At 50.7% G+C, this 24101-nt stretch overlaps 1 protein-coding gene across 1 annotated transcript in view; it reads left to right on the top strand.

The window, feature by feature from the left end:
• Positions 1-7152: 7152 nt before the first annotated feature.
• The window catches only part of ADCY1 (adenylate cyclase 1), a 133833-nt gene continuing 116884 nt past the window's right edge, over positions 7153-24101 (top strand). The window contains exon 1 of the mRNA XM_003930840.4: positions 7153-7814. Coding sequence (XP_003930889.3) covers positions 7176-7814 — 639 coding nt within the window. The 5' untranslated portion in view covers positions 7153-7175. The remainder of the gene's footprint in view (positions 7815-24101) is intronic.

The raw sequence follows: 24101 nt of genomic DNA, 5'->3' as shown, positions 1-24101 counted from the left end.
CTCCTGCCACATGGGGCCTGAGTTTCCAGAGGCATCTCCAGCTGTGGGTTGATGAGATCATATTTATGTAATCAATCTAATGTCCAGCTGTCAGGCCTGGCCTGGTACACAGCCTCTAGCCCTCCACCATGGCCCCCATCGTGGGGTCATCCAGACACTACCACCCTGGCCCATGGCTGACGTCCACTGCTGTGAGACCACTTGTTGTCTCAGAAGGGCAACAAGGAAACTTCACAGGGACTCCAGCTTCATGCAGGTGGGGAGAGCAGCTTCTGCCCACCCAGTGTCAGGGTACCATGTCCTGCCCCTCTGGGAATACAGGTCTCGCTGCTGCTGCCTCTAACCCTTCCTTTTTGGGGCTGGGCACTCTTACAGACCCCAGCATAGCCTTGACAACCTGCAGTTCCTCATGCACTGTTAGCTTGGAAATCCATTGCTGTATTCCCTCTGTTTGCATCGTCTTACCCCGGTACAGGCCCCGCCCCCACCCCACCTCCCACATTCGGACCTCAGCAATAGCCTCCTCAGTCTCCTCAGAGAGCATCATGAGGGCCAGATGCTGACCAGCTGCTACCTCATCATCATGACCCCTTTTGGCATGTTGGGGCGCTCCCAAGCCACGCCACAGCCATGCTCTTGTGGCTCTTTTCTCTAGAAGCACTGGGTATATTTATGGTCACTATTTAGAATTACTGGGTTAGTGTCTGCCTCTCCCACCTGGCCAGGGTTCCTGATAGAGCGGACCCCCACCTGTTCTGCTCACTACTGAATTCTAAGTGACAAGGACCATACACAAACCTCCTCCTGTCAGCCAGTTCTCCCTTCATGCCAGGACACACAATCACGTTTATCTGACTCCTGATGTCCCTTAGTCCAGCATGAGACCCTGGCACAGCACTGAGGATACTGAGACCTCCAGGACCCATGAGCGTTACCCACAGTCACATGGAGGTGAATGGCGGAGCTGGCTCTGAAGCCTTGGTCCGTGCCGTCGCTCAGTCTTCCCACGGTGCAAGGGAAAGCCACACAGTGCAGGAACAGCATGCTTAGAGTGGCCAAATTAGTGAGACCAGAGCCTGCTGCCCTTGTGCATGCAGGCTGCTGCCGACTCACCCTCCAGCCCATTTATCCAGTTGTAACTCCTGCCTTTAGCTCCAGGACTCTTCCGCTGTTGGGTTCCAGCTGCCTGGGTGGTGTCCTCCCTCCAAGGATCTAGGAGTGGAGGAAATGGGGGACCAGCAACCTCCGCTGTGGTCGTGTATCCTGGCCAGATGGGGCAGGGTCACATGGGCCAGTAGCAGAAGCCACCACCGAGTGACCCTCTCCAGACCCTGGAGCTGTAAATTTGACTGAGCTCAGCCGTTTCCTGCTGAGCGTAGACGTGTTTCTGCCATTGCTGGGCCTTCTATTATGACACCCAACACAGTCATAGTTTTTGATTAAGGTAGTTTGAGTTGGCATTTTCTGTCACTTTGTGACTGGAGGAGTCCTAAACAGATATACATGCCATGGTTTCTAACTGCCATCTGCAAGGGAATTAAAGATCCCTTTCATCTGTCCCCACGTACCCACAGAGGAAATATTCAGAGAAGGGTTGGGACACACGCTGTGTCTTGGATCAGACGAATTTTGCTGAAAGCTGCCCCTATGAAGGTTAGAATCAGGGATGAGGCTGCATCTTATGGCCTGATCTGTCTGAGCTGAGCCCTACTGCATGTCAGCTGGTTTCCAGTGTTTCACTGTTCTGAGCCTGCTGTGTGGATCATTTGATTACCTAGAAATTGCTGAGACAAAATTAACTTTACTGACTGTCCTATAGACACAAATCAACCTCTTCCCTAACCAGCCTCATTTCCACAAGTGGCTCAGAGTCAATCATCCATACAGAGGCTGCTCTCTCTTTTACAAATTCACAAGGGAAATTTTGTCCCCAAAGACAGAGCGGGAGTGGAGTATGATACACACTCATCTGGAAGCCGAATGTCTGACCGAAGTCAGTGGAAATCAATGAGTCTCCTACAACAGAAGCTGGGTAGCTGGCTTCCCTGGCTGTCATGGCTGCTGTCCAGATGCCTAAATGGATATATTTAGCTCTAAGAGTTTGAATGACACTTACCCACTTCTGTCTACCCAGAACACTGAATTGTTAGAGAAAAAAATGGTCTTTACTTTGTGCATATAAAGTATAGGCTCTGGTTGGGTGCGATGGCTCACGCCTGTAATCCCAGCACTTTGGGACGCTGAGACAGGCAGACCATGAGGTCAGGAGTTCGAGACAGCGAAAGCCAACATGGTAAACCCCCATCTCTACTAAAAATACAAAAATTAGCTGGGTGTGGTGGTGGGCACCTGTAATCCCAACTACTTAGGAGGCTGAGGCAGGAGGATCGCTTGAACCCGGGAAGTGGAGGTTGCAGTGAGCAGAGACTGTGCCACTGCACTCCAGCCTGACTGAAACCCCATCTCAAAAATAAATAAATAATTTAAAAATAAAGTAGAGGCTCTGTGTGCATGTGGGCCTCTCTCCCGACGATAATCCTGGGGGCTAGGTGCTAAATTCCCAATCTACAGAAGAGGAGATGAAGCACAGAGAGGTTGAGTAACTTGCTAAAAGTCACACAGCTGGGAGGGGTGGTGCTGAGATGTTAGCCAAATGACCCACCTCAGGGGTCCACACTCTTACCCATGACACCATGTAGTTCCCCTGTGGTGGCTGTGAGCTGGGCCAGATGGGCCGAGGCTCCAGGCTGGGCCTACCTTGCACAACCCCCATGATCTGGGCAATTCATTTAGTCCATACAAAGACCAGGACTTTCAGCAGTGATGGGGCTCCAACGCAAGGGTAGACAAGAGAGATTTATAAATGGTGAAAAGCCACACCCAGCGGTGTTACCGTAGCAAGAAGCACTGCACAGAAAACCAAATACCACATGTTCTTACAGGTGCAAGCTAAACATGGACTATGCATGGACGAAAGGATGAGAGCCATAGACACTGGGGACTGCTAGAGGGGGAGGGAAGGGAACGTAGCCTGGAAAAATACCTACGGGGCACTCTGCTTGTTCCTTGTGCGATAGGCTCTGTACCTCAAACCTCAGCATCATGAAGTATACCCATGGAACGAACCTGCCTGTGCACCCCCCGAATCTAAAATAAAAGTTAAAAAAATCAGCACTGCAGTCATGTCTTGAATAAGGCACCAGCCTCCCGTTTTGGGGAGAGGGAAAGAACTAGAGCCCCCACTATGTGAACAAGCAGGCTCAAATTACCCAGTGAGTTTGTTTTTACTGAGGACAAGTGTGTCTGTGGCTATACGGAGGTAATTGCATGTCCCTTCTCCCAGATGAGCAGACACGGGGTTGAGGACGATGGTGCCCTGCTATTTGCTGGCCTCTGATGAAGGAGGCAGGTGCTCCCCAGAAGAGCAGAATCACTCACTGTATGCCTCACGGCCCCTCCCTTGGCTGTTGTTCTTTATTTACCCAGTACAACTTGGAGCGTTAGCCAGGGTAGACTATATGTTAAGTGTATTTGTTGGCTTGGGCTGCCATACCACAGACTGGGTGGGCTTACACAACAGACATTTATGGTCTTGAGGTTCTGCAGGCTGGAAGTCCCAGATGAAGGTGTTGGCAGGGCTGGTTGCTCTGAAGGTTCCAGGGTGCATCTTTCCCAGCTTCTGGTAGTTCCTTGGCTTGTGGCAACATCACTGCTATTTTCACCTCTTGTTTGTTCTTCCTGTGTGCCTGTGTGTCCACGTTTTTCACAAGGACACCAGTCATCTTGAAGGAGGGGCCCATGCTACTCCAGTATAACCTCATCTTAACTAATTACATCAGCAATTACCTTATTTCCAGATAAGGCCACATTCTGAGGTGGGGATTAGGACTTCAGCATATGGGGAGGAGAAGAGGGGAGAGGGGAATACAATTCAATGTTTGACACCCACGGAGAGGACACCTTGCAATCACTTCATTATATCTCAGATAATTTCCCCGTTATGCCTGATGCAAACTGCCCATTTGAAGGTCTTCTCCTTCTAATCTGGCAAATGCAGAGACAGTATTAACATATTGGCAGCTCAAGTCCATGCCACTGACAATAACAATTTTGAACTCTTATCCCTTCCAGGGTTTAACAACTCGAGTTGGAGTAGCCCCAGATTCCCACCAGAATCTGGTCCTCTCTGTGCCTTGGGGCCAGCTCTAGAGCATGTCTAGATCTCTGCTTCTTCATCAGCAAAATGAAAGTAATGAAATCTGCCTTCCAAGATGCCGTGGGCGTCAATGAGAAGTAGAGATATGAGAATGACATGTAAACCACACTACAGCATGTAGCCCTGGACACTTCACTAGGACAAGCATGTGTGGCAGTAAGCAAGGGATACTGTACCCAGACTGAACCTCTTTCCATCCGAACCCTAATCTAAATCCTCATAAGCTCATTTGGAAGCAGTTGCTGCCAATCCTGCCAATGATTCCTTCCTTCCTTCCTCCCTTCCTCCCTCCCTCCCTCTTTCTTTCTTTCTTTCCTCTCCTTCCTTTCTTTCCTTCTTTCTTCTTTTCCCCTCCCCTCCCCTCCCTTCCCCTTTCCTCTCTTCCTCTTCCCTCCTCTCCTCCCCCCTGCCCTTTCTTGACAGGCTCTTGTTAAGAGACAAGTCGCCCAAGCTGGAGTGACTTGTTCACTGCAGCTCAAGATCATGGTTCGCTGCAGCCTCAAACTCCTGGGCTCACGTAATCCTCCCACCTCAGCCTCTCTTAAAACTCATCGGCAGCTGAGACTACAGATGTGTGCCACCATGCTCAGCTAATTAAAAAAAATTTTTTTTGAGAGATGGGGCCTCTTTATGTTGCTCAGGCTGGTCTCATATTCTTGGACCCAAGTGCTCCTGCCTTGGCCTCCCAAAGTGTTGGGAATACAGGCGTGAGCCACTGACCCTGTCCCAATGTCATTTTTTGAGTGAGGACAGAGTTGAGAAGCAAAACAGGTAAAAGAAGGTGCCATTTATTTGTAAACTTTGCACCCAGATAACTTTATCATACATTTTTCATTTTCATGTAGTTTGATCATTTTTGGATACTATTCAGCTTTTCTTAATTGTGAGGATACAAAAATATACCCCATCACTTAACAAGGAAATTTTCACTTCAATCTTAACACTTGAAAAATCTTGCAGGCTTTGCTACTATTTGGGGACAAGCAGGGGACCAGTGAATAGAAGAAGGTGCTTTCTCAAGCCAGTGACAAAGAGAGGCTGAGCCACACCATCTTTCAGAGCCACTGCTGCCCTCCGAGGGCTTCAGCTCAAGAAGGGAGGAAGACAAATGAAGAGAAAATGAGGCTACATACAGATGGGGGCGGGGTATGAACTTTCATGAAGACTGGGACTGGGAAGAAAGCAATGAGCGGTGCCAGAAGGAACCAAAAAGGTTTCATAAAGGATGTTGTGTTGGGGATGCTATTCCAGGAGGAGGGACTAGCTGTCATCGTGTGTTTGCTGGGGGCCTTTGGTGTGAGCTACTGGGGACAAGTGGTGGGAAAGTGCCCCTACTCTAGACAAAGACTAGAGGTGTCTTCACCTGCAATTATTAAATTGAAGCATATAAAAGAGCTGACATGTGACAACTTTGACCCTTTTACAAAAATGGCAATTTCGTATGGTTCGACCTGACACTGATTCCAGATCATGGAAATGCCTAATATTCTAATCTTTGTTCCATATAACTACACGTGGAATCCCTGAGAGTCACTGGAATCCCTGGGGGGTTTCTAAAATAGACCAATGCTTGGACGAGATCCCTTAAATCAGGGTTTCTGGGAGTGGTGCCTTCTGCAGGGGGCCTAGCCTCCTGGTCTCCATGATTTCATGGGATTCCAGTTCCTGGTCTATCCATATTGAGGGGATGAGAAGCAACCGGAATAATGGAGGAGACAGGAATTCTGGCAGCGGCTACTCCTCTCCAGGCTCCCTGGAGAATACTGATCATCCGGGATCCTCACTGCAAGGGGGATGCAGGCAGCCCAGGGGCTTCCAACCCAGGGGCCGTCTCAGCAACCAAATCGCATCATGTACTTGAGGCACCAATACAAAGTTGCCTTTTTCATAGTAAATGAATGTAAGCAGTGGATCATTTTTGGATATTATTCGACTCGTGGGTCGAATTAACCCCCATGGGCCAGCGGGTCCTTCCGTCTCAATTGTCCTGCTAGAAGAAAACTTTTCACTGTCTCTTGGGCGTCCAGCTCCTCTTTAGGACAAACAGCGGCGCCCCTTCTCCTTCCGTCTCCTGCCCCATCCCTGCACCTACAGCCTCACACCTTCTTCCCGGGACACAGCCCTGCCAGGACCCCATCCTGGTTCAGTTCAGCACCCAGGAGGGACCCCTCGGGCCGACTCCCGGGACTTTGTTTCTTGGATGTCCGACGCCCGCCGCCTCCCTAGCACAGCTTCCGCACCCCGCACCGGCCCACAGGAGCTCCCGGACCCTAGAGCTTAGGGAAGAGTTGCCGAGCAGGGGTCCCGCGTGCGCATGGAGGGGACGTACGCCCCAGGCCTCCACCTTCCTTCTGACCCTGGGGTTCCTTGGGCGTCGCTTCTCCGTCTCGCAGGGGCAAAGGCCCTGGGTTCGCAGTCAGACTCCGGCCACTCTCAAATCAAGCGGCCTGGTTTTATTGAGGAGGGGGAAGTCACACATTTTGCAGGATTAACTTCCCCCGAAATGGGGAATTTCGCAGGATTGGAGCATTTTCGACTCCCCAGGTGGCGCCAAGAGGGTGGGTTCCACCGCGCACGGTGGGGAAACTGAGGCTCGGAGGGGACAAGGCAGGTGCTCGAGGTCACGCGGTTCCTCTGGCGGGCGGGAACGCAGGACGCGGAGTTGGGGCGCGGGCTGTGCGCGCCCAGGTTCGCGGCTCCCGGGGATCGGCTGTCGCAGCGCGGTCGCCGCCGAGGACTACGGTCGGGGCGCGGGCGGGCCCCAGTGCGCAGGCGCGGCGGGCGGGAGGGGACGCGCTCCGGGCGCGCGCGCGGGGCAGCCGGCGCCCCAACTCCGCCCGCCCCGCGCCCCGGCGCCTCGCCGCCCGCCGCCCGCCCGCCCCGGCGCCGCCGCCCGCGCCCCGGCGCCCCGGGCCGGCGAGGGGCGCGCCCGCGGCCGCGGCCGCTGCATGGCGCTGAGATGGCGGGGGCGCCGCGCGGCGGAGGCGGCGGCGGAGGCGGCGCGGGCGAGCCCGGGGGCGCCGAGCGGGCGGCCGGGCCAAGCCGCCGGCGCGGGCTCCGGGCGTGCGACGAGGAGTTCGCTTGCCCGGAGCTGGAGGCGCTGTTCCGCGGCTACACGCTGCGGCTGGAGCAGGCGGCCACGCTGAAGGCGCTGGCCGTTCTCAGCCTGCTGGCGGGCGCGCTGGCGCTGGCGGAGCTGCTGGGCGCGCCGGGGCCCGCACCCGGCCTGGCCAAGGGCTCGCACCCGGTGCACTGCGTCCTCTTCCTGGCGCTGCTGGTGGTCACCAACGTCCGGTCCCTGCAGGTGCCCCAGCTGCAGCAGGTCGGCCAGCTGGCGCTGCTCTTCAGCCTCACCTTCGCGCTGCTCTGCTGTCCTTTCGCGCTGGGCGGCCCCGCCCGGGGTTCCGCCGGGGCGGCCGGGGGACCAGCGACCGCCGAACAAGGGGTTTGGCAGCTCCTTTTGGTCACCTTCGTGTCCTATGCCTTGCTGCCCGTGCGCAGCCTGCTGGCCATCGGCTTTGGGCTCGTGGTGGCTGCGTCGCACTTGCTGGTCACAGCCACCTTGGTGCCCGCCAAGCGCCCACGTCTCTGGAGGACGGTAAGTGCCGCCGCGCGCCCCGCATCTGGTCGGACACACTTGCTGGGACGATGCGCGCTTTTTCCTAGGCGGCGGGTGGGGACACTGAGGCACCTACTGGGGGTGTGTTCAAGGTCACTCCAGCGAGTTGGGGACGCAGTCGGGGCTGGCGCCCTCTGGCCAAGGCTCCCTTCAGAGTTAAAATCCATACAGCGCCCATGGACGTGAAGTGTGGAGAGGGGAAGACAGGTGTGGAGAGAGAAAGATTTGGCCAAGGTCAGGTAGCTGGTGAGCTGCCAGACGGCGGCCAGAGGGGTCCGCCGCTCTTTTGCCGCACCCATCCCCGCGGAGGGACTGAAAGTGGGCGAGGGCATCGGGCCCCCAGGGTGGGCTCAAAGGTCGGCTCTGCGCGCAGAGCGGGGCTCTTCTGTGCACTGAGAGCGCGTACGGGGCTCGCCTCCCAGCCCTGCGGACCCAGGGGAATATATAGGTGGTGGGAAAGGACTTCGGCCCTTTCAGCCTTGCTGGGCACCCTGTTGTGGATCTGCCTCAGGCCTGCAAGGAATGGGGTTTGCCAAGGTCAAACACAGCCTAGTCCTTGTCGCTGCCACTCGGCCGTTGCCCTGAACCTGCCTTCTCTGCTCCCGAACTTTGTTACTGTCTTCCCAGTCGGGCCGGCTAGATGGTTGCAAGGACGAGGACGCTGTCTGTCTCCTGCGAGCTCTTCCTGGGCCCTGGAGGAGCTTGCTCTCCCAACTGCCCGGAGGTGGAAGGGCACCAGGGGTCTTTGCCCCACGGCTGGCAAAGAGAGCTTCCCCTTGTGCTTCCCCTTGTGCCCCTTTGAGAGCTTCCCCTTGTGCCCATCTCCAACTGGCGGTGGGGACGGGCCTGGGGAGTGGGGGATGGGGAGATTTGGAAGACCCTGAGGAGGGTTTTGTTTCTGCCTCTAGCTGCAGTTTAGCAGGGGGATGGTATGAATCAAATGGAGTGGGGAAGCCCATCTCAGGAAAGGAAGCAGGATGGGAGCAAATTGGAGAAAGGCAAGGGGTCCGAGAAGAAGCTGAATCCAGGGAGATTAGGGAAGAATAACTGGGGGGTGGTGGTGAGGATTCCCTCAGCTTGGCCCCAGGGGACCAACACCCAAGGATCTAAGGAGGCGTCCTCAGGCGGTGATGCCAGGGGCAGCACACAGTCAGAGGAGCCATGAGGTGCTCAGCCTGGCACGGGGATAGACACATCACTGGACTTGTGTCTTAGGGTCAGAGAGAGACCAGCATGTGCTCAACCCATGGGTAGGGGCAGGAGGGAAGGAGGGAGTATCTGGAGAATTGTCAAAGAGGGTGTCAGAGGAAGAGAGGCAGAGATGAAGGGCACAGCTAAAGGCGGAGGAAAGGGGAAGAGAGGCAGAGGACTGCATGCTGGGGAGGAGAGGGAGGCTGGGTTCTTCCACAGCCTCCCGTGGGCAGCACGTGGCCTTGCCTGACCATTCTCAGGGGGCATTCCTGTATCTCCTACCCCCACCCCCCATCTGTCTGTGTTTAGCCTGGGCCTCATGCTGGCCCCCACAGCCAGACCCGCACCCGCAAGATGGCCTCCCCAATCTGACCAGATGCTAGGGCAGCTCGAGAATAGGGAGGGGCTGAGCTTGGTCCCTGGGCAGGCCCAGGGATCCCAACCACACTGCATTCTCTCTGTGTTTATTACACCAGGGAGTCAGCTGGTGTAATAAAAGGCTGGGTTATTGTCTTTCCCTTTTAAAATAAAGACATTTCCCATGTAGCCTTTAGTCATTTCTTTTAGAGAATTAAAGACAGAGAGAGGGGAGAGTCTGTAAAGGAGCTTCTGGGCACAGAGCTCTGCCCCTGACCCTGGGATAAGATGAACCCCTGTGACTGTTACTGCAGTGGGGAAGGAAGCCCATCCCAGGAGCAAGGATTCTTAGGGAGCAGACATCTGGGTTTCCCTGCTAGCTGTGACTCCCTGGGCAATCCAAACCCTTCCCTCACGGAGCCTCAGGGTTCTCGCCTACGTAAAGGGCAGAACACCCCTGCCCCCCCCACCCCACAGGGTTGTAGTGAAGACAAAAACTTCATATTGGAAAAGCACATCTTGGCCTCTTTAGAATCTTCTATTCAAGTCCACGTGTCTATACAGGTGATAGTGATATTGACAAACACATAGGGATCAACACAGGGAAACATACAGTAGGGGGAGTGGGACATATGATCCCCCAGGGATTCTGTCTTCCAATTAGAGAATTCCAGGAGCCTGTGAAATCTGTCCTTAATGAGCTGTGCAACTTGGTGCTCGAGAGGGTGAGGAAGACGGCACACACGTTTACACAGTGTTGGTGTTTCTGCTGCTTTTCTCTGCTTTACCACCTGCCTCCTATTCAGACCTGTGCCACTGTGCAGTGCAGTCACTCGTTGACAGCACCTTGTCCTCCGTACTGAATTTTGGGCAGGTAGTAGCCATGCTGAGCATGGAGCGGATGACCCAAAGAGGATGAAAGATGGACTGAATGAACGAAGGAATCTTTGCGGGGGTTTTCCCTCGCTGCATACATAGCAGGATGCCGCTTCAGAGTCTGAGATCTCCACGGTGATCTCCTGGTGCTGAGCCCAGTGACTAGTCAGCCCAGTGAGCTCCTGAGTCAGGTTAACTCCATGGAGCAAAGGAGCTCCTTCCCTCGAATCCCACCTGTTTCTCTGAGACCCTAATGCTTTCTCATCAAGGATAGCCCCGAGGAGGCCTGGAAAAATCCTGTGCATCCTGAGGCATGGGTTCAAGTCCGTGCTCTGAGCTATGGAGCAAGTTCCTGTGTTGTCTTTTCTGAGCCTTTGCCCTTCCGAAGCAAGGCTCTTGGGGTTCCCTACAGCATTCATGTTCCATTTCTGGTACACAGGGCTCTGTGAATGCAGCCTGGGTGCTTTGGGGCATCTGGTTCCTCCTCTGTAAAGCCCAAGCTGGTCAAGGACTCTGGGAGGCAGAGGAGAGAACTCTGAAAGCTAGGGTGCATGATTATTAGCACAGGTGGAATTGAGTAGCTAGGGTTTAGCTTCTGCCCTGGAGGCGTGCTTGATGCTGATGACCCTGAGCAGAAAGGTCTGTAGGGGGAGCAGCCTTCTTCCTACCTGGGCCAGCACTGAGGAGTTACCCATAAATATGTGCTAAGTGACCGGAAATGAGTTTCTTTCCTCTCCCAGCCCCTTGCTTTTGGGTCACTGATTGTACCTAAATGAAATACAATTCATTTTTATTTACCTAAGCACCTGTCAGAACTGAAAGCATCCTGTTCAAGACATCCATAGCTGCTCACAGTCAGTAGGGGGCAAGGCCTGCCAGGGTGGGCTGGAGATCATAGGGGTGGGGTAGGGGTGAGTGCCAAGGAACATGGAGGATGAGGAAGGGGGAGAAAGGGAGACACTGGATGTCTGGGCTTGGCCCCTTGTGATGCCACCCACAGAATCAGAGCCTCAGAGGGAGCAGCTTGGAATCTTGGGAGAGGAAGGCCTGGGCACGGCCCCAGTCCTTTCCACAGGGGTCCCCCTCCCAGCCTGTGCCCTGCATTGCGGTGGGGGAGAACCAGGGTGCAGCACATGTGTGCAAGAGGAAGACCCAGTCCCTGCCAGCTCTGAGCTTCCTCCCTTTGCTACTTCACTCTACACAGCCTTGAAATACCCGCTTTTTGACCAGTGTGAATCAGGATATTATATTTTTACTTAAGTTTTTTCTGAAGTAGTAGGGATCCATTGCAGTGTGCAAATTATATGCTTTCAATTTGGTTGCTTATCAATGTAAATGAAAACATTTCGGTTTCTACTGAGTTCTTAGCTGTAGGCAGGATAACAGAAATCACGATGATCACGGAGAAATGGGAGTCAGCTGAAATTTCCCCGTGCGGCTCTAGTTCTGCCTGAGCTCTGGTGCAGAACCATGGCTTGCTTGCTTGGAGGTGAACAACCTAACCGCAGGGCGCAGGGCGCAGGGCGCAGGGCCCTGAATGACCTGGTTGTTGATAGCAAAGCTCATGGCCTAGGTGTACTCTGGTGACACCAATCTGCCAGCACTCAGGCTGTGCCCCCATGCCTTTGCACACCTTGTACCCACTGCCCAACCGCTATCTCCTCCCAGTTCACCCCATGCCCTGCCTGCCTTTTCCCTAGCCTCTTACTCTGCTGGCCATACCTTCCCGGATGGCTCCTCCTCTGGCCAGGCCTTCCTTCCCAGCTGGAACCCTCCTCTCCAACCGTCCGGCTTTACTGCTGCTGGTCCCTCCCCTGGCTGGGCCCCACCTCCTGTGGCTGGCCCCTCCTCCCCCACAAATCCCTCCTTCACTTCCCCTCCCACTGGCCCCCTCATCCTCATGGCCCTCAGCCTGGTCCTGTCACCATGGAGTGCCCATCTGCTGTGCATCCACCTGCCTTGGTGGAGCCAATGCCTAGAGGGACAGGACTACGGTTAGAGCTGGGCCAGGAAGGGTGACAGCTGGGGTGGTCCTCCTGGCACAGGGGTCAGGCTATGTGAAGAGAGGGAGTGGGCTTTCCTGCCCCCTGCTGCGCCCAGGACTGGCCACCGGCAAGTAGTCTCCTCGTCCTTGGCTGGACACGCTTCTGAGGTCAGTGTTGCTGCTCTCCTGGGCACCACCCCTAGCTCCTGTGCTCCTGCCTTTGGCTTCAGTCCTGCTGCCGCCTCACTGCTCCTTCCAGCCCCACATTGCCCCCAGGCCCATGTTTAGTGTTTAGGGAACAATGGCAGGGGACATCCATTAATTACCCTGGAACCTGCTCCCCGCCCCCTGTTTTTCTCATAATGTTGAGTGGTCCCCTGGTCCATTTCCCTTTACCTCCTGGCTCATCCTCCCTCAAGGGCAGTCAACTTTAACTTTAAAAAGCTTCCAGAATTGCCCCCGTCAGAGCAGCTGAAATGAGGGTGAGCAGGAAATGGGCCTGGTCAAAAGAGAGGGAGAATGGTCCTGGGCATCGGGCCAGGGGCTCCCACCCACTCCACCTCTGAGGTGCTCCACTGGGCCCAGGGGCTTTCCTCTGCCCCTCCACAATGTGCCCCGTAGGGGCTGCACTGTGGAAGAAGCCCTAGACACGTGCTGAGTCTGGTCACACTGATGGACAGTGGGCTGAGGGGCACGGGGGCGGCTCCTTCACCGACCTGAGAAGAGCTGGGAGCAGACACAGGGGTGGAGTCTGCAGCTGCCCTGGCCTCCCTGCCTCCCTGCGCTGGTTCCCATGACCCCAGTGTTCGGTGCTGGGGGCTGGGTTGCTGGGGGAGTAATGGCTCCCTTCCTCTGGGAAGCTGCAGTCTATTGGGGAGACCCTGGTCAATAACTCGGACTGCAATCCCATGGGGCAGGACATTCAGGTGACCTTTGAAGGTGTGCACGGTAGACAGACCAGGCCCAACCGCTTGAGGAGGCCTCCCTGTGGACTGGGCGCTTAGCCAGGATTCCTGGACCAAGCACAGGGCTGTGAGTGAGAGTAGTGGGGCGACTCCCACAAAGGCCCAGGTGGGGCAAAAACCGCACTGAGGACTTGCCCTTTCTCCCAAGAGCAGTGTCGAGTGTGGCCACAAGGAGGTGGAAGTGGGCTGGGGGCTGTGTTGGGACCCGAGGGGACCACTCAGCAGGCTCCTGTGGGTGTTGTCAGCCTGCTGCTGTTCCCCACCCCCAGCTTTTAGAGCTGTGTGCCTGCCCTTTTGGGGCACACAGTGGTTTTAGGTGGATGTCCGTCTCCTATCACATCTCTGAGGCCGGGGAGGGCCAGGGATCAACTTAGCTTCGCAGGTTCCTGCAGATGTCCAGAAACGTCCGTGGACCATTTCCTGGCTCAGACGGAAGCTGGTGGGCATGTGAGGCGGGTGATCCTGGCATTTCAGGGGCTCCAGTGTATCTGTGTGACTTTGGGCTTGCGATGATCCCCATATGCCTCAGTTTTTCCCTCACCGAAGGGAACAGTAGCTCCCTCCTGTGGTTTTCCAGAACAGATACGTCCTCCAGGTACTGTGAATGGGTTGCGCCTGGGAGGCATCCCTGTCCTCTCCACACTGCTCTGGGCTACCTCTTACTGTCACATACATAGCTGTATATAGCTGATGACCTGCTAGTTAGTGTCTGACTCACTAAAACTGGATAGTTGCAGTGAGATGCTGGTCTTGCTCAGTTGCTGGGAGAGACCCGCAGGGTGCAGGTGGCAGGCATGTCTGTTCAGCCCGTGTTCTCTGCCAGTTGTACTAGTGGAACACCTTGTGAAACAGGCCATGTGGAGGTGGCCTTGTATCTGCAGTGGAGACTGGCATCCCTGTGGCCACGATGCCAGGCTCTCCCCTTTTCAGTCAGGTTTTTTTTATTTCCAAGAAGCATGGGGGCTGAAGTGGCAGGGGCAGGGCTTTGGGCAAAGGTTTGGGCAGGAGAAGCAGCCTGGCTGCCTAACCTTGTCCATGTAACCGCCTTGGGGAGTTCACATGGCTACAGGCTCCTCCTTTTACCCTGAGAGGCTAAACAAGGGAAGAGACCTTTCCTGCCCCGATCCTTTTGTGCACCCTTCGCCCACTGCCCAGCACGCCGTCTCCTCCCAGTTCACCCCATGCTCTGCCTCCCTTTCGCCAGTCTCTCCCTCTGCTGACCATACCTCCCCCGCCGGCCCCTCCTCTGGCTGTGCCTGACTCCCCAGCTGGATCGTTCCTCCCCTACAAGCCTGCCTCCCGCTGCTGGCCCCTCCCCTGCTGGGCCCCACTGCCCCTCCTCCCAGATGGACCCCTCCTTCACTTCCTCTCCCACTGGCCCTCTTATCCTCGTGGCCCTCAGCCTGGTCCTGTCACCATGGAGTGCCCATCTGCTGTGCATCCACCTGCCTTGGCGGTGGGAAGAGGCCTTTCCTGCTCTCCATTTGAGCGTATGAGTTATATCCATTCCTCCTCTCTTCATGAATATACACAAACACACATGCTCATGCATAAACACATATTTATACACACACATAAACACACAGACCTGTACATGCACGTACCCACACAAAACACTCCCAGATGCAATCACACTCATTCTCCCCCAACATGCATGCATGTAATCACACACACACACTCACAAACCAATGCATACTCACACATCCATACCCCCTTGCATGCATGCACTTACACACTCACATGCACACTCACTCATACCTACACACTAGCTCACACTCACACAATGCATTCACAAATACATGCATGTTTACCCACTTACATAGATTCACACACAAACCAGTGCACACTTGCACACTCACAAACTAATGCACACTCACAAACTAATGCACACTCACAAACTAATGCACACTCACAAACTAATGCACACTCACGCATTCTCATGCTCACCTACACTCACTTCAGTGTTACTAGTATGTGGGTCTTTTGAGTAGATGTTCTATCCTGGTCTCTGAGGGAGGGCAGCCTGTGCCGTTTGTCTCAGCAGCACCACCACAGAGACCTGGGCTAAAGCCCAGTTCCTGCACCTCCAGCTCCGTGACCTTGGCAACCTCAGAATCTGGCCTGCGAAGGGAAGCCAGGCTGCCGGCCTTACCTGCATCAGGGAGGTGTAGTGAAGGCTGGTGGGAGGGCAGGCATGTCCACATGGGACTTGGGAGCTGTGAAGGCAGGGACCTGGCTAGTACTCTAAAGCCTTCCTTAGGGAAGGGACTGGGGCTGCCTGCCACTCAGCTGTACCCCTCTCCAGTGCAGGCCAGGGCTGGCACCTGGGGCATGGGGGGTGCTGCCTCCATTGCTCAGCCCAGTCTTCCTCTTCTCCCTTCCAGTGCTTCTCCTCTTTCTCCTTTAACCCTTCGGCTCCCTGTGCCCTCTTCAGGCTGATCTGGGCTCCTTTCTCAGTGGAACATGGTGTCTTCTGTATTATTTTGCTAAGAGGGTCCCATTTGTTTCTTTCTGCCAGGCAGAGATGCCAGCCTCAGGAAGGAGGTGTGAGGTGTGCAGGAGTCCCTGGGGTCAGGGCTAGGAGAATAGGAGCCCACCATGGCAGCCCAGCTCTGGCTTTGTGCTGAAGGCAGCACAGACCCTGAAACAATCCCATCTCCCTGGATTAAAGGGATGGCAGGAACTGCTTTGATCTCCAGGCTTTAGTGTTCACTGTGCCTTCAGTCTGGGCTGGGAAGAAAGCGTGGAGCTGAGAAGAGCTGTCTGCTTCCCAGAGCTTGGGTGTGACTTCGTAGAGCCTGAACACAGCTCTCTGGGTGGGGCCTCTGTGTGGCCGTGTGCCTGTGCATACATGTGTATGTGGACATGTGCAACTGTGTGTACACATCGTGTGTGGGTGTGCATGTGTGTGTGTTGGGGCATGCCCAAGCACATGTGTGCGCATGTTTCTTCTTGCATGTAGATGTGTTTTCATGCATATGTGCTTGTGTGTGCATACAAGTGCAAAAGCATTGGTAACATTCAGAGGAACCTGGGAGCAGGTGGACAGGACGCTGCCAGCAGTGTGATGGGGTCCCCAGCAGTGCTGGGAGCCCTACCCTCCAGCCTCTGAGCCCTGCAGAAGAGAAAGTCCATGCTGGTGGCACATTCTGAATCTGAGCACAACTTTTGGTTTTGATTCTAAAAATACAGAGCAGCTCTTTTATCAGAATACAGTGTTTCCTTGTTGCCGTCTCCGAAGTAGACTCTTCTCTGAAGTAGAATCTTCAGTGTTCGGGAAGTGGCTCAGCCTGAGAAAATGCAGATTGGCTGGCCTGGCTCCCCCGTGCTTGGCCACCTGAGTATTCTTTTCTTTCCCTCCCCCCCTTTTTTTTTTCGCAGACCAGGTCTCTCTCTGTAGCTGAGGCTGGAGTGCAGTGGCATGATCATGGTTCACTGCAGCCTTGAACTCCTGGGCTCAAGTGATCTCAGCCTCCAGAGTAGGTAGAGCTACAGGAGAGTACCATCATGCCTGGCTAATTGTTTCCCAGGCTGGTCTTGAATTCCTGTGCTCAGGCGATCCCCTGCCTTGGCCTCCCAGAGTGCTGGGATTACAGGTGTGAGCCACCGTTCTGGGTCCTGAGTGCCCTTTTCTTACTGACCTGGTTCACTTGATCACTGTCCTGTGTGTGGCACACCCTGGCTCTGGTGGCCCTGACTTCCTGGGAGCACAGATGCTTCTGATGGATGGGGCATTGTTATTCACATACCAGCTGGCGTTGGGCCCAAGGCACCTCATGTCTGAGTGTGGGGATGTCGGATACCCACTGTGGACAAAGAAGATGGCTATCTCACAGCACGGCAGTGTGTGCTGAGACGAGCAGAGTTCCCCGCTGTCCCCTGCTGTCTGTCTCTAACTGTGGTCCTCTGGCTGGCTCTTGCCCACTAGCCCTAAGGACTCACTTGACCTCTGGTCCCTGGACATGGTCCTTCCAGTGCCCTTTTCTGGCAACTGAGCTCAGTGCTTTCTCAAGAAACCTGTTTAATACTGCATTCTTTGGAGGGTGCCACCTGTGTCCTTCACCTACCACACAGTCTGGAGCCAGGTCTAGAGGTCCCAGCCTGTGACCAGCATCCACCCTTTCCACGTAAGGTATCACCTGCCTATGCTCTGGGAGGGCTCCTCTCCCAGCCTTCGGGGGACCTGTGGATTTTCTCAGCTCTACTGTCCAGCCCCGGGAAGCAGCATTATCATAGCAAGCATGCAGCTGATAAGGGCGAGTCTGCTTAGGAGGATGGTGGAAAGTTCAGGAGATGCCAGGCAGTTGCAGGTGTGTGCTGGGAGTCAGGGCAGCTTGCTCTGGAACATTCTGCTCCCCAGGGAGCATGTGGCAGTGAGCGTCCTGGTTGGTCATGTGCGCCGCCAGTGCAGTGAGCCTGTGCTTGAGCCATGCTGCGTGGCGATGCTTCCGGAAATCAGGAGTGCCTTTGCCTTCATTGCCCTAATGCATTGCCTTTCTGAAACAACTGTGGCCTCAAAAAGGGATCTTAAATACTTGTTCGTTGAACTTGTTTTCTCAAAACCTACCAGCCCTGCTGCCGTCAATGATTAACTGAGGGAACAGATTTTAGGAAACGTTGGCTTAGCCTGAAGATTTTGAAATACGTCTGATAATTGATTTTTAAAAATCTGTACTTGCAGACATCACAATGTTTCCTGAGCACTGGTCATGTCCTGGTGCTGGGTGGGGTCTCGTCACTGGCAGGGTCCCATTCTGTGGTCACATCTTTAATGCCAAGCGCCTTGGCTTGAATTTGTTCAAGGGTCAGAAATGGGCAGTGCCTGAGAGCTCAGCTGACGGTGTGGCTCCTTGTGGCTGGTGTCACAGGTGCTGTGGGTGGGAGTGGACAAGCTGGAAGTGGGGCTGTTCTGAGGTTCTGGTGTGCTTGAGCCCGAGTCACCCTCTCTGGAAAGCTCAGATGGTCACCGTGTCATTCTTTGATCCTCTGGGCAGGGAGTGGTGAGATACATGGGGAGCAGACTGTCTTTGATGGGAGCTGTCCCCAGGATGCTCTGCCCCCCGGGGGCTTGCATCTATCTTCCTGACTTCCCTGCTCTGTGTTCCTCGCTTTCCTGCTGGTGTCTTCATGTCAGATTCTTCCAGTGCTTTTTCCTTTTTTTTTTTTCTTAACTGGAACTTAGCATCATAAAGGGAAATTTGAAAGAAAAGGTGTGCTCATATGGTGTTAAGTTTTGCATTTCACAGTAAGTTTACGAGTTCAGCAAACACATTTCCCCTACAGAGGGCTCCAGTGAAAATAAGTACCAACGATATAACTTGGTAAATGAAAGGTAATATCTTTAAAGTATATAGTATAATAGTACTTCATTTTGATTTAGAAAGTATTGACTTCTGTGTTTTCAGATGTTTATCAAGCTAACTGAAATAGTTCTCACACTATTTTTTTTTTTTTTTAATAAAAACAAAAAGGCAGGGGGAAAAGCCAGGAGCTTAGAGGAAAAGATGTTATTATTATTTTTTTTTATAAAGAAGAGGAAGAAAGAGAAAGAGGAAGAAGGAGAGAGGATGGGGGTATTGCTTTATTGCCCGGGCTAGAATGCAGTCTAAATATGGGTATGCCTATAATTGTCCTTAATAATGGAGACATGAAAGAAAATGAGGGAAGAGAATAGCAAACAAGGAGCCAACCAAGATTTCTTTTAAACTTCTAAGTTGATATGATGTGGTACTGATAAGAGTGTATATTTTGTATATTTAAAGTGCAGAGTTCTATAAATATTAATTACATTTACTTGTTCCAGATCTGAGTTCAAGTCCTGAATATCGTTAATTTTCTGTCTCATTGATCTGTCTAATATTAATGTTGAAGTCTTCCACTATTATTATGTGGGAGTCTAAGTCTCTTTAAAAGTCTTGTATGTCTGCGTATTCCTGTATTGGGTGCGTATATATTTAGGATCTTTAGCTCTTCTTGTTGTTGCATTGATCCTTTTATCATTATATAATGTCCTTCTTTGCTTCTTTTGATCTTTGTTGCTTAATTGTAACTTCTGCTTTTTATTTATTTATTTTAGCTCTCTGTTTGGTTGGTAAATCTTTCTCCATCCCTTGTTTGGAGTCTCTGTGTATCCTCGAATGTGAGATGGATTTGGATGCAGCATACTGATGGGTTTTAGTTTTTTATTCAAATTGCCTGTCTTTGGATTGGGGGATTTAGTCAATTTAAATTTAGAATTAATAATAATATATGTGAGTTTAATACTGCCGTTAGCTGGCTATTTTGTCCATTAGTTGATGTAAATTCTTCATTATATTGATGCTCTTTTTGATAATTTTTTTAGAAAGGCTGATACTGTTTGTTCCTTTCATATGTGTAGTGGTTCTTTCAGAAGCTCTTGTAAAGCAGGCCTGGTGGTGATGAAATCTCTGAGTGCTTGCTTATTCACAAAAAACTTTATTTTTCCTTCACATGTGAAGCTTAGTTTGGCTGGATGTGAAATTCTGGGTTGAAAGTTCTTTTCTTTAAGGATGTTGAATATTGGCCCCCAATCTTTTTTAAAGAATAAAAATTTTAAAACGAACACAAGAGTGAGGCGTTACTGCTTTTAGATAAAGATTTGTGTTGTATTTTAAAACTAGATTGCTGTACAGTTTCGAGCTATTAGCAGGAGCCTATTACGCCATGGCTCCAGGTCCTTGGAGAAATATGCTTAGTATATTTCAGTAATTCAAGGCAAATAGAAAACTACATGTGAAAATACTTAAGGGAAAAATGCATCAACTCCTATAGGCTGCAGAAAGCAGCCAACAAGCACGGCACCTGCCATCGACTCTTTTCAAAAAGAATTTATCTAATTGCTCCCCATCATCCCCCAAATTGTGGGGAGAAGAACCAGTGTAAAAATGAACCCTCGACATTAGCCATTCAGAAAAGCAACAAGCGCAGAAGTGCAGCGAACATTCTGCCCTCTAGCAGAACATGCTATTGTTGGGTTTCACGCTTGATCTCTAATGGTTCTATGAGAACATAGCTTACGTTTGAATTAGAATTTGCCTATATCAATTTCAATGGTTTAAATCGGAAATAAGTTTGAATGGCTGTATCAAATGTAACAAAAATACAGCACCAAAGACCTACCTAGTTAGGCCTCTGTGTCCTTTTGTGGAGTTCAATTCCGATTCAACAAAGATAGGAAACCATGATTTGTTATTAAATAAAGCAGATGTTGAAGTTATAAGATTACTTTGCTAAAATATCAACTTTCGAGTGACTGAGGTACCACCCTGCCTTCAGGCAAAAATCTCTTCAACAACCCTTGCAAAGGTATCTTTTTCCTGTGTATCAGAAATCAGAAGTAAATATAGTATAAATATCGAAAGATTTACCTGAAGAGAATAAGATCAAACGCTCTCAAATTGCATTGTTAACTGCAAGATCATAGAAAATAGGTTTGTACCTTATAAGTATTGTTGCAGGAAAATATTTTCAATTTGTTTATGCATGTGTATTCATGTGAATTTAGTTATGACAGAAAATGCACTTCCTACCATAAGTCAGCAAATTTTCAAAAACACTAAAAATGTAAATACCCAAGTATACTTTATCCACTGTGCCTCAAATGCTACAGTTCATGCAAATACAGAGAGGAAGTCTTTCTGTCATAAATGTGAGTTTCAGATGATTTTGCTCCAAGGTCCCTCTAGGGGAACATAAGGACACTTGGTGCCACAGCAACAGGAGGAACAATCCTTGGTAAACATAAAAGGAAAAAAAAGGGTACATTTTTTAAAATGAATATTAATGTGGAGGATAGACAAGGTAAAAAAAAAAATCACAAATTATACCAGCTGCTAACAAGAAATCTATTCACGTCTATGAAAGGGATGTGAGGATAGAAGGGGTGGAAAGAGAAGCCATCTTCAATTAACCACCTAGGATTTTGGGAGATACGTGGGGCAAGAACCAAAGTCTATTAATTTCCTAAGGCTGCCATAACAGTTTCACAAACTGGGTGGTTCCAAACAGGTTTATTCCATCATAGTTTTAGAAGCCAGAAGTCTGAAATCAAAGTGTCAGCAGGATCATGCCCTCAATGAAGGCTCTAAGGAAAATCAGCTGTATGCCTTTCTTTTAGCTTGCTGGTGTCCTGGCAGTCCTTGGAATTTCTTAGCATTCACTGGCTTGTAGACTCACTCCAAACTGCATTGCCACACAGCATTCTCCCTGTGTATCCCCGTGTCTTTCATTTTAGTAAAAGCACTAATTGTACTGGATAAGAGTCCATGTGAATGATTTTCTTCGTTTGATTGCAGCTGATAAGACCCTATTTTCCAAATAAATTCATGTTCACAGGTACTAAGGGTTAAGATTTCAGCTTATCTCCTAGGGGGAAATAGTAGAAACCTCAAGAGGAAAGAGGATTGAGATTTCATAGGAAACCGTTTTTGCCGACGCGAGGGAGGGGGAAGAGTAGAGAAAGTTGTATATTTATAATGAAAATTATCTGTCAACATTAAAGCCGTGTTCAAGACTGAAAAATTATTCTGGGTGTAAGTGTTTAGGTAACGCAAACCAAAAACAAGGCTAGGCAAAATTCTAATAAATTTTTTGAAATATGACAGCTTACAAGAAAGAATTATGGGTCAAGATCTAACAGGAGAAAAACTCACATGCGAGACTGACCTTTGAGACTAATTTTCCCCTAAGGGCACCTTTTTATTCTAGAGAAGGAGCTGGGACTCTAAGAAGCCAAGAAGTTGATTGTTTATGACAGACTCACTGAACTAAGGAACAGTGAAATTCAGGGTCAACCAATGGAAGCCCTGGTAACTTACACTCCTAGAGATCCCTCCTGAATATCTTCAGAACTACAACCTACGACTAGAAATAAGTTAGCGTTTGTGGCTATTAGAGCCCAGCTTCAGATAATCTTAATGTCTGATTAGAGTAAGGCGATTCAGGAGTTTTACTACTACCTGCTCAAAGCAAACGTAGCACTTTATAGAAGAAAACATAATATATAGTTTGAATTACCTCTGAATTTTACATGCACAGCATCTAGCAGTCAATAGAAATAACTAGGGATAAAAGAATGCAAGAATGTGATTAAAAAGATAGTAAAGAACCATAAGCAATCCTTACAATGAAGTTATTAAGCACATATCCTAAAAGGTTAGGCATAGTAGGTTCAAAGAGAAAAAGATGAATTTAACCAGATAGCAAGAAACCATAGAAATATTCTAATGAAAATACAATGGAAATTAAGTATTCCATGGATATATAATACTTAGAGTTTTTACTATATTTTACATGCCTCCAGCATCTCTTATGGAAATATTTTACATTGATTTATCTAAGTCTAAGATTCAGAGGAAGAGTAGTTTCAAAGCAATAAAGATTGGAAATTTTCCAGATTGAGGAAAAATATCAGTCTCTAGGTTTTAGAAGTGCAACAAACATCAAGCTAGGTTAATAGAATAAAATCCTACTTAGATATATCATACTAAAATGGCGGAGGGCCAAACAAAGAAAATTAAAAGCAGTAGAGATGGAAAGAGAGGCCAGATTCCCTTCAGAAGACCAGCAATAAGACCAGATTAACAAGAAAAGACATCTACAGGATGGAAACCAAAAAGAAAAATAGAATCATCTTCGAAGTATTCAAAGAAAAATAATTGTTAGAGTTGTTCAGCCCACCAAAACACCCCTAAGGAATTGTTTATAAGTAGAAAAATGCCCCACGTGAGATAAAGATTTTCAGACTTCAAACTTTGCTATTTCAAAGACAGAATACAAGATATTAAAAGTAGAAAAACTATAGTGTGCAAATCTTTAAAAATAGAACGGTTGTTAAAGCATTATAGATAATTTTTCAAAAGCATTACGAAAAAGCTGAGACAGTTTTAAAGAGCTTAGAGAGCAGTATCCCACCCCAACAGCGAGCAGAAAGCTTCCCACACTGAATAAGCGAAGACTGCTTTTATACCCTTCGGATAAGTGAGGTCACAGGTGAAACCACTGATCCCAAATTGGCACGAGAGAGCCAGGTGGATACAGAGAACCACAGCTTACACGGGCAGAAACCCACAAGGAGAATCCTCTGTGAGAATCAGTGCTGAAGTAGGAACACTCGAATTATAATTAATACATTGCTAGCGTGGACAAGCCTGAGAAGTAAAACTCCACAAGAATCCAGGCCTAGAGGGATCGAGTTCTGGCGGGCAGGATCCAGTCCTAGATCCTGCATGCTTTTGTGAGGTTCCCACCAGGAACCCCACCAGGTTCTCAGTGAGTATCACAGAAAAATCTCAGGCTTCCAGCGAGGAGGGGGGAATGACTTTTAAATACACCAGAACTTCATTCTGTTCCTCCTAACAAGTTCTGTCCTCAGGTGATCTTATTTTACCAAAGCCTAATCTGCTGGGGCTTTATCAGAGCCAGGCCTTCCTGGGTGAAAGAAAAGACCCAACTCTAGTCAGCTCCAGCTTTTCACGTAGGGAAAGGAAATTTACTCAGCCCCAGTTCCCAAGCTTTTTCCTTTCTCCCTCCTAAGCTGACCTCGCGGTTGTGCATGACCTGGGAGGAGAGGCTGGGCTGGCTTGGAGAGAGTCACCATGGAGGAACAGGTTGCATGCAGCCCTAATGCCCCCCTGGAACTGAGGTGCCAGGGGTTATACAGGAAGCACCAAAGATGGCTGCTTCTCCAGGTCCCCGTGAGAATCCTTTCTGAGGTCTGGTGAACATAGCTTCATGCATTAGAAACCTCATGACGGGAGCTCAGGGACGGCCTGTCAAATTCTTTAAAAAATAACTCATGTTATATTATTTTTATTATGGAAAATTCAAATAGACACAGAAGTAGAGAGACCAGCACAGCGATTCTTTGAGTAC

The sequence above is a fragment of the Saimiri boliviensis genome, chromosome 10 (assembly GCF_048565385.1).
Source record: "Saimiri boliviensis isolate mSaiBol1 chromosome 10, mSaiBol1.pri, whole genome shotgun sequence".
NCBI lineage: Eukaryota > Metazoa > Chordata > Mammalia > Primates > Cebidae > Saimiri > Saimiri boliviensis.
The sequence above is the reverse complement of the archived record's forward strand: the minus strand, read 5'-3'. Positions and strand labels throughout refer to the sequence as shown.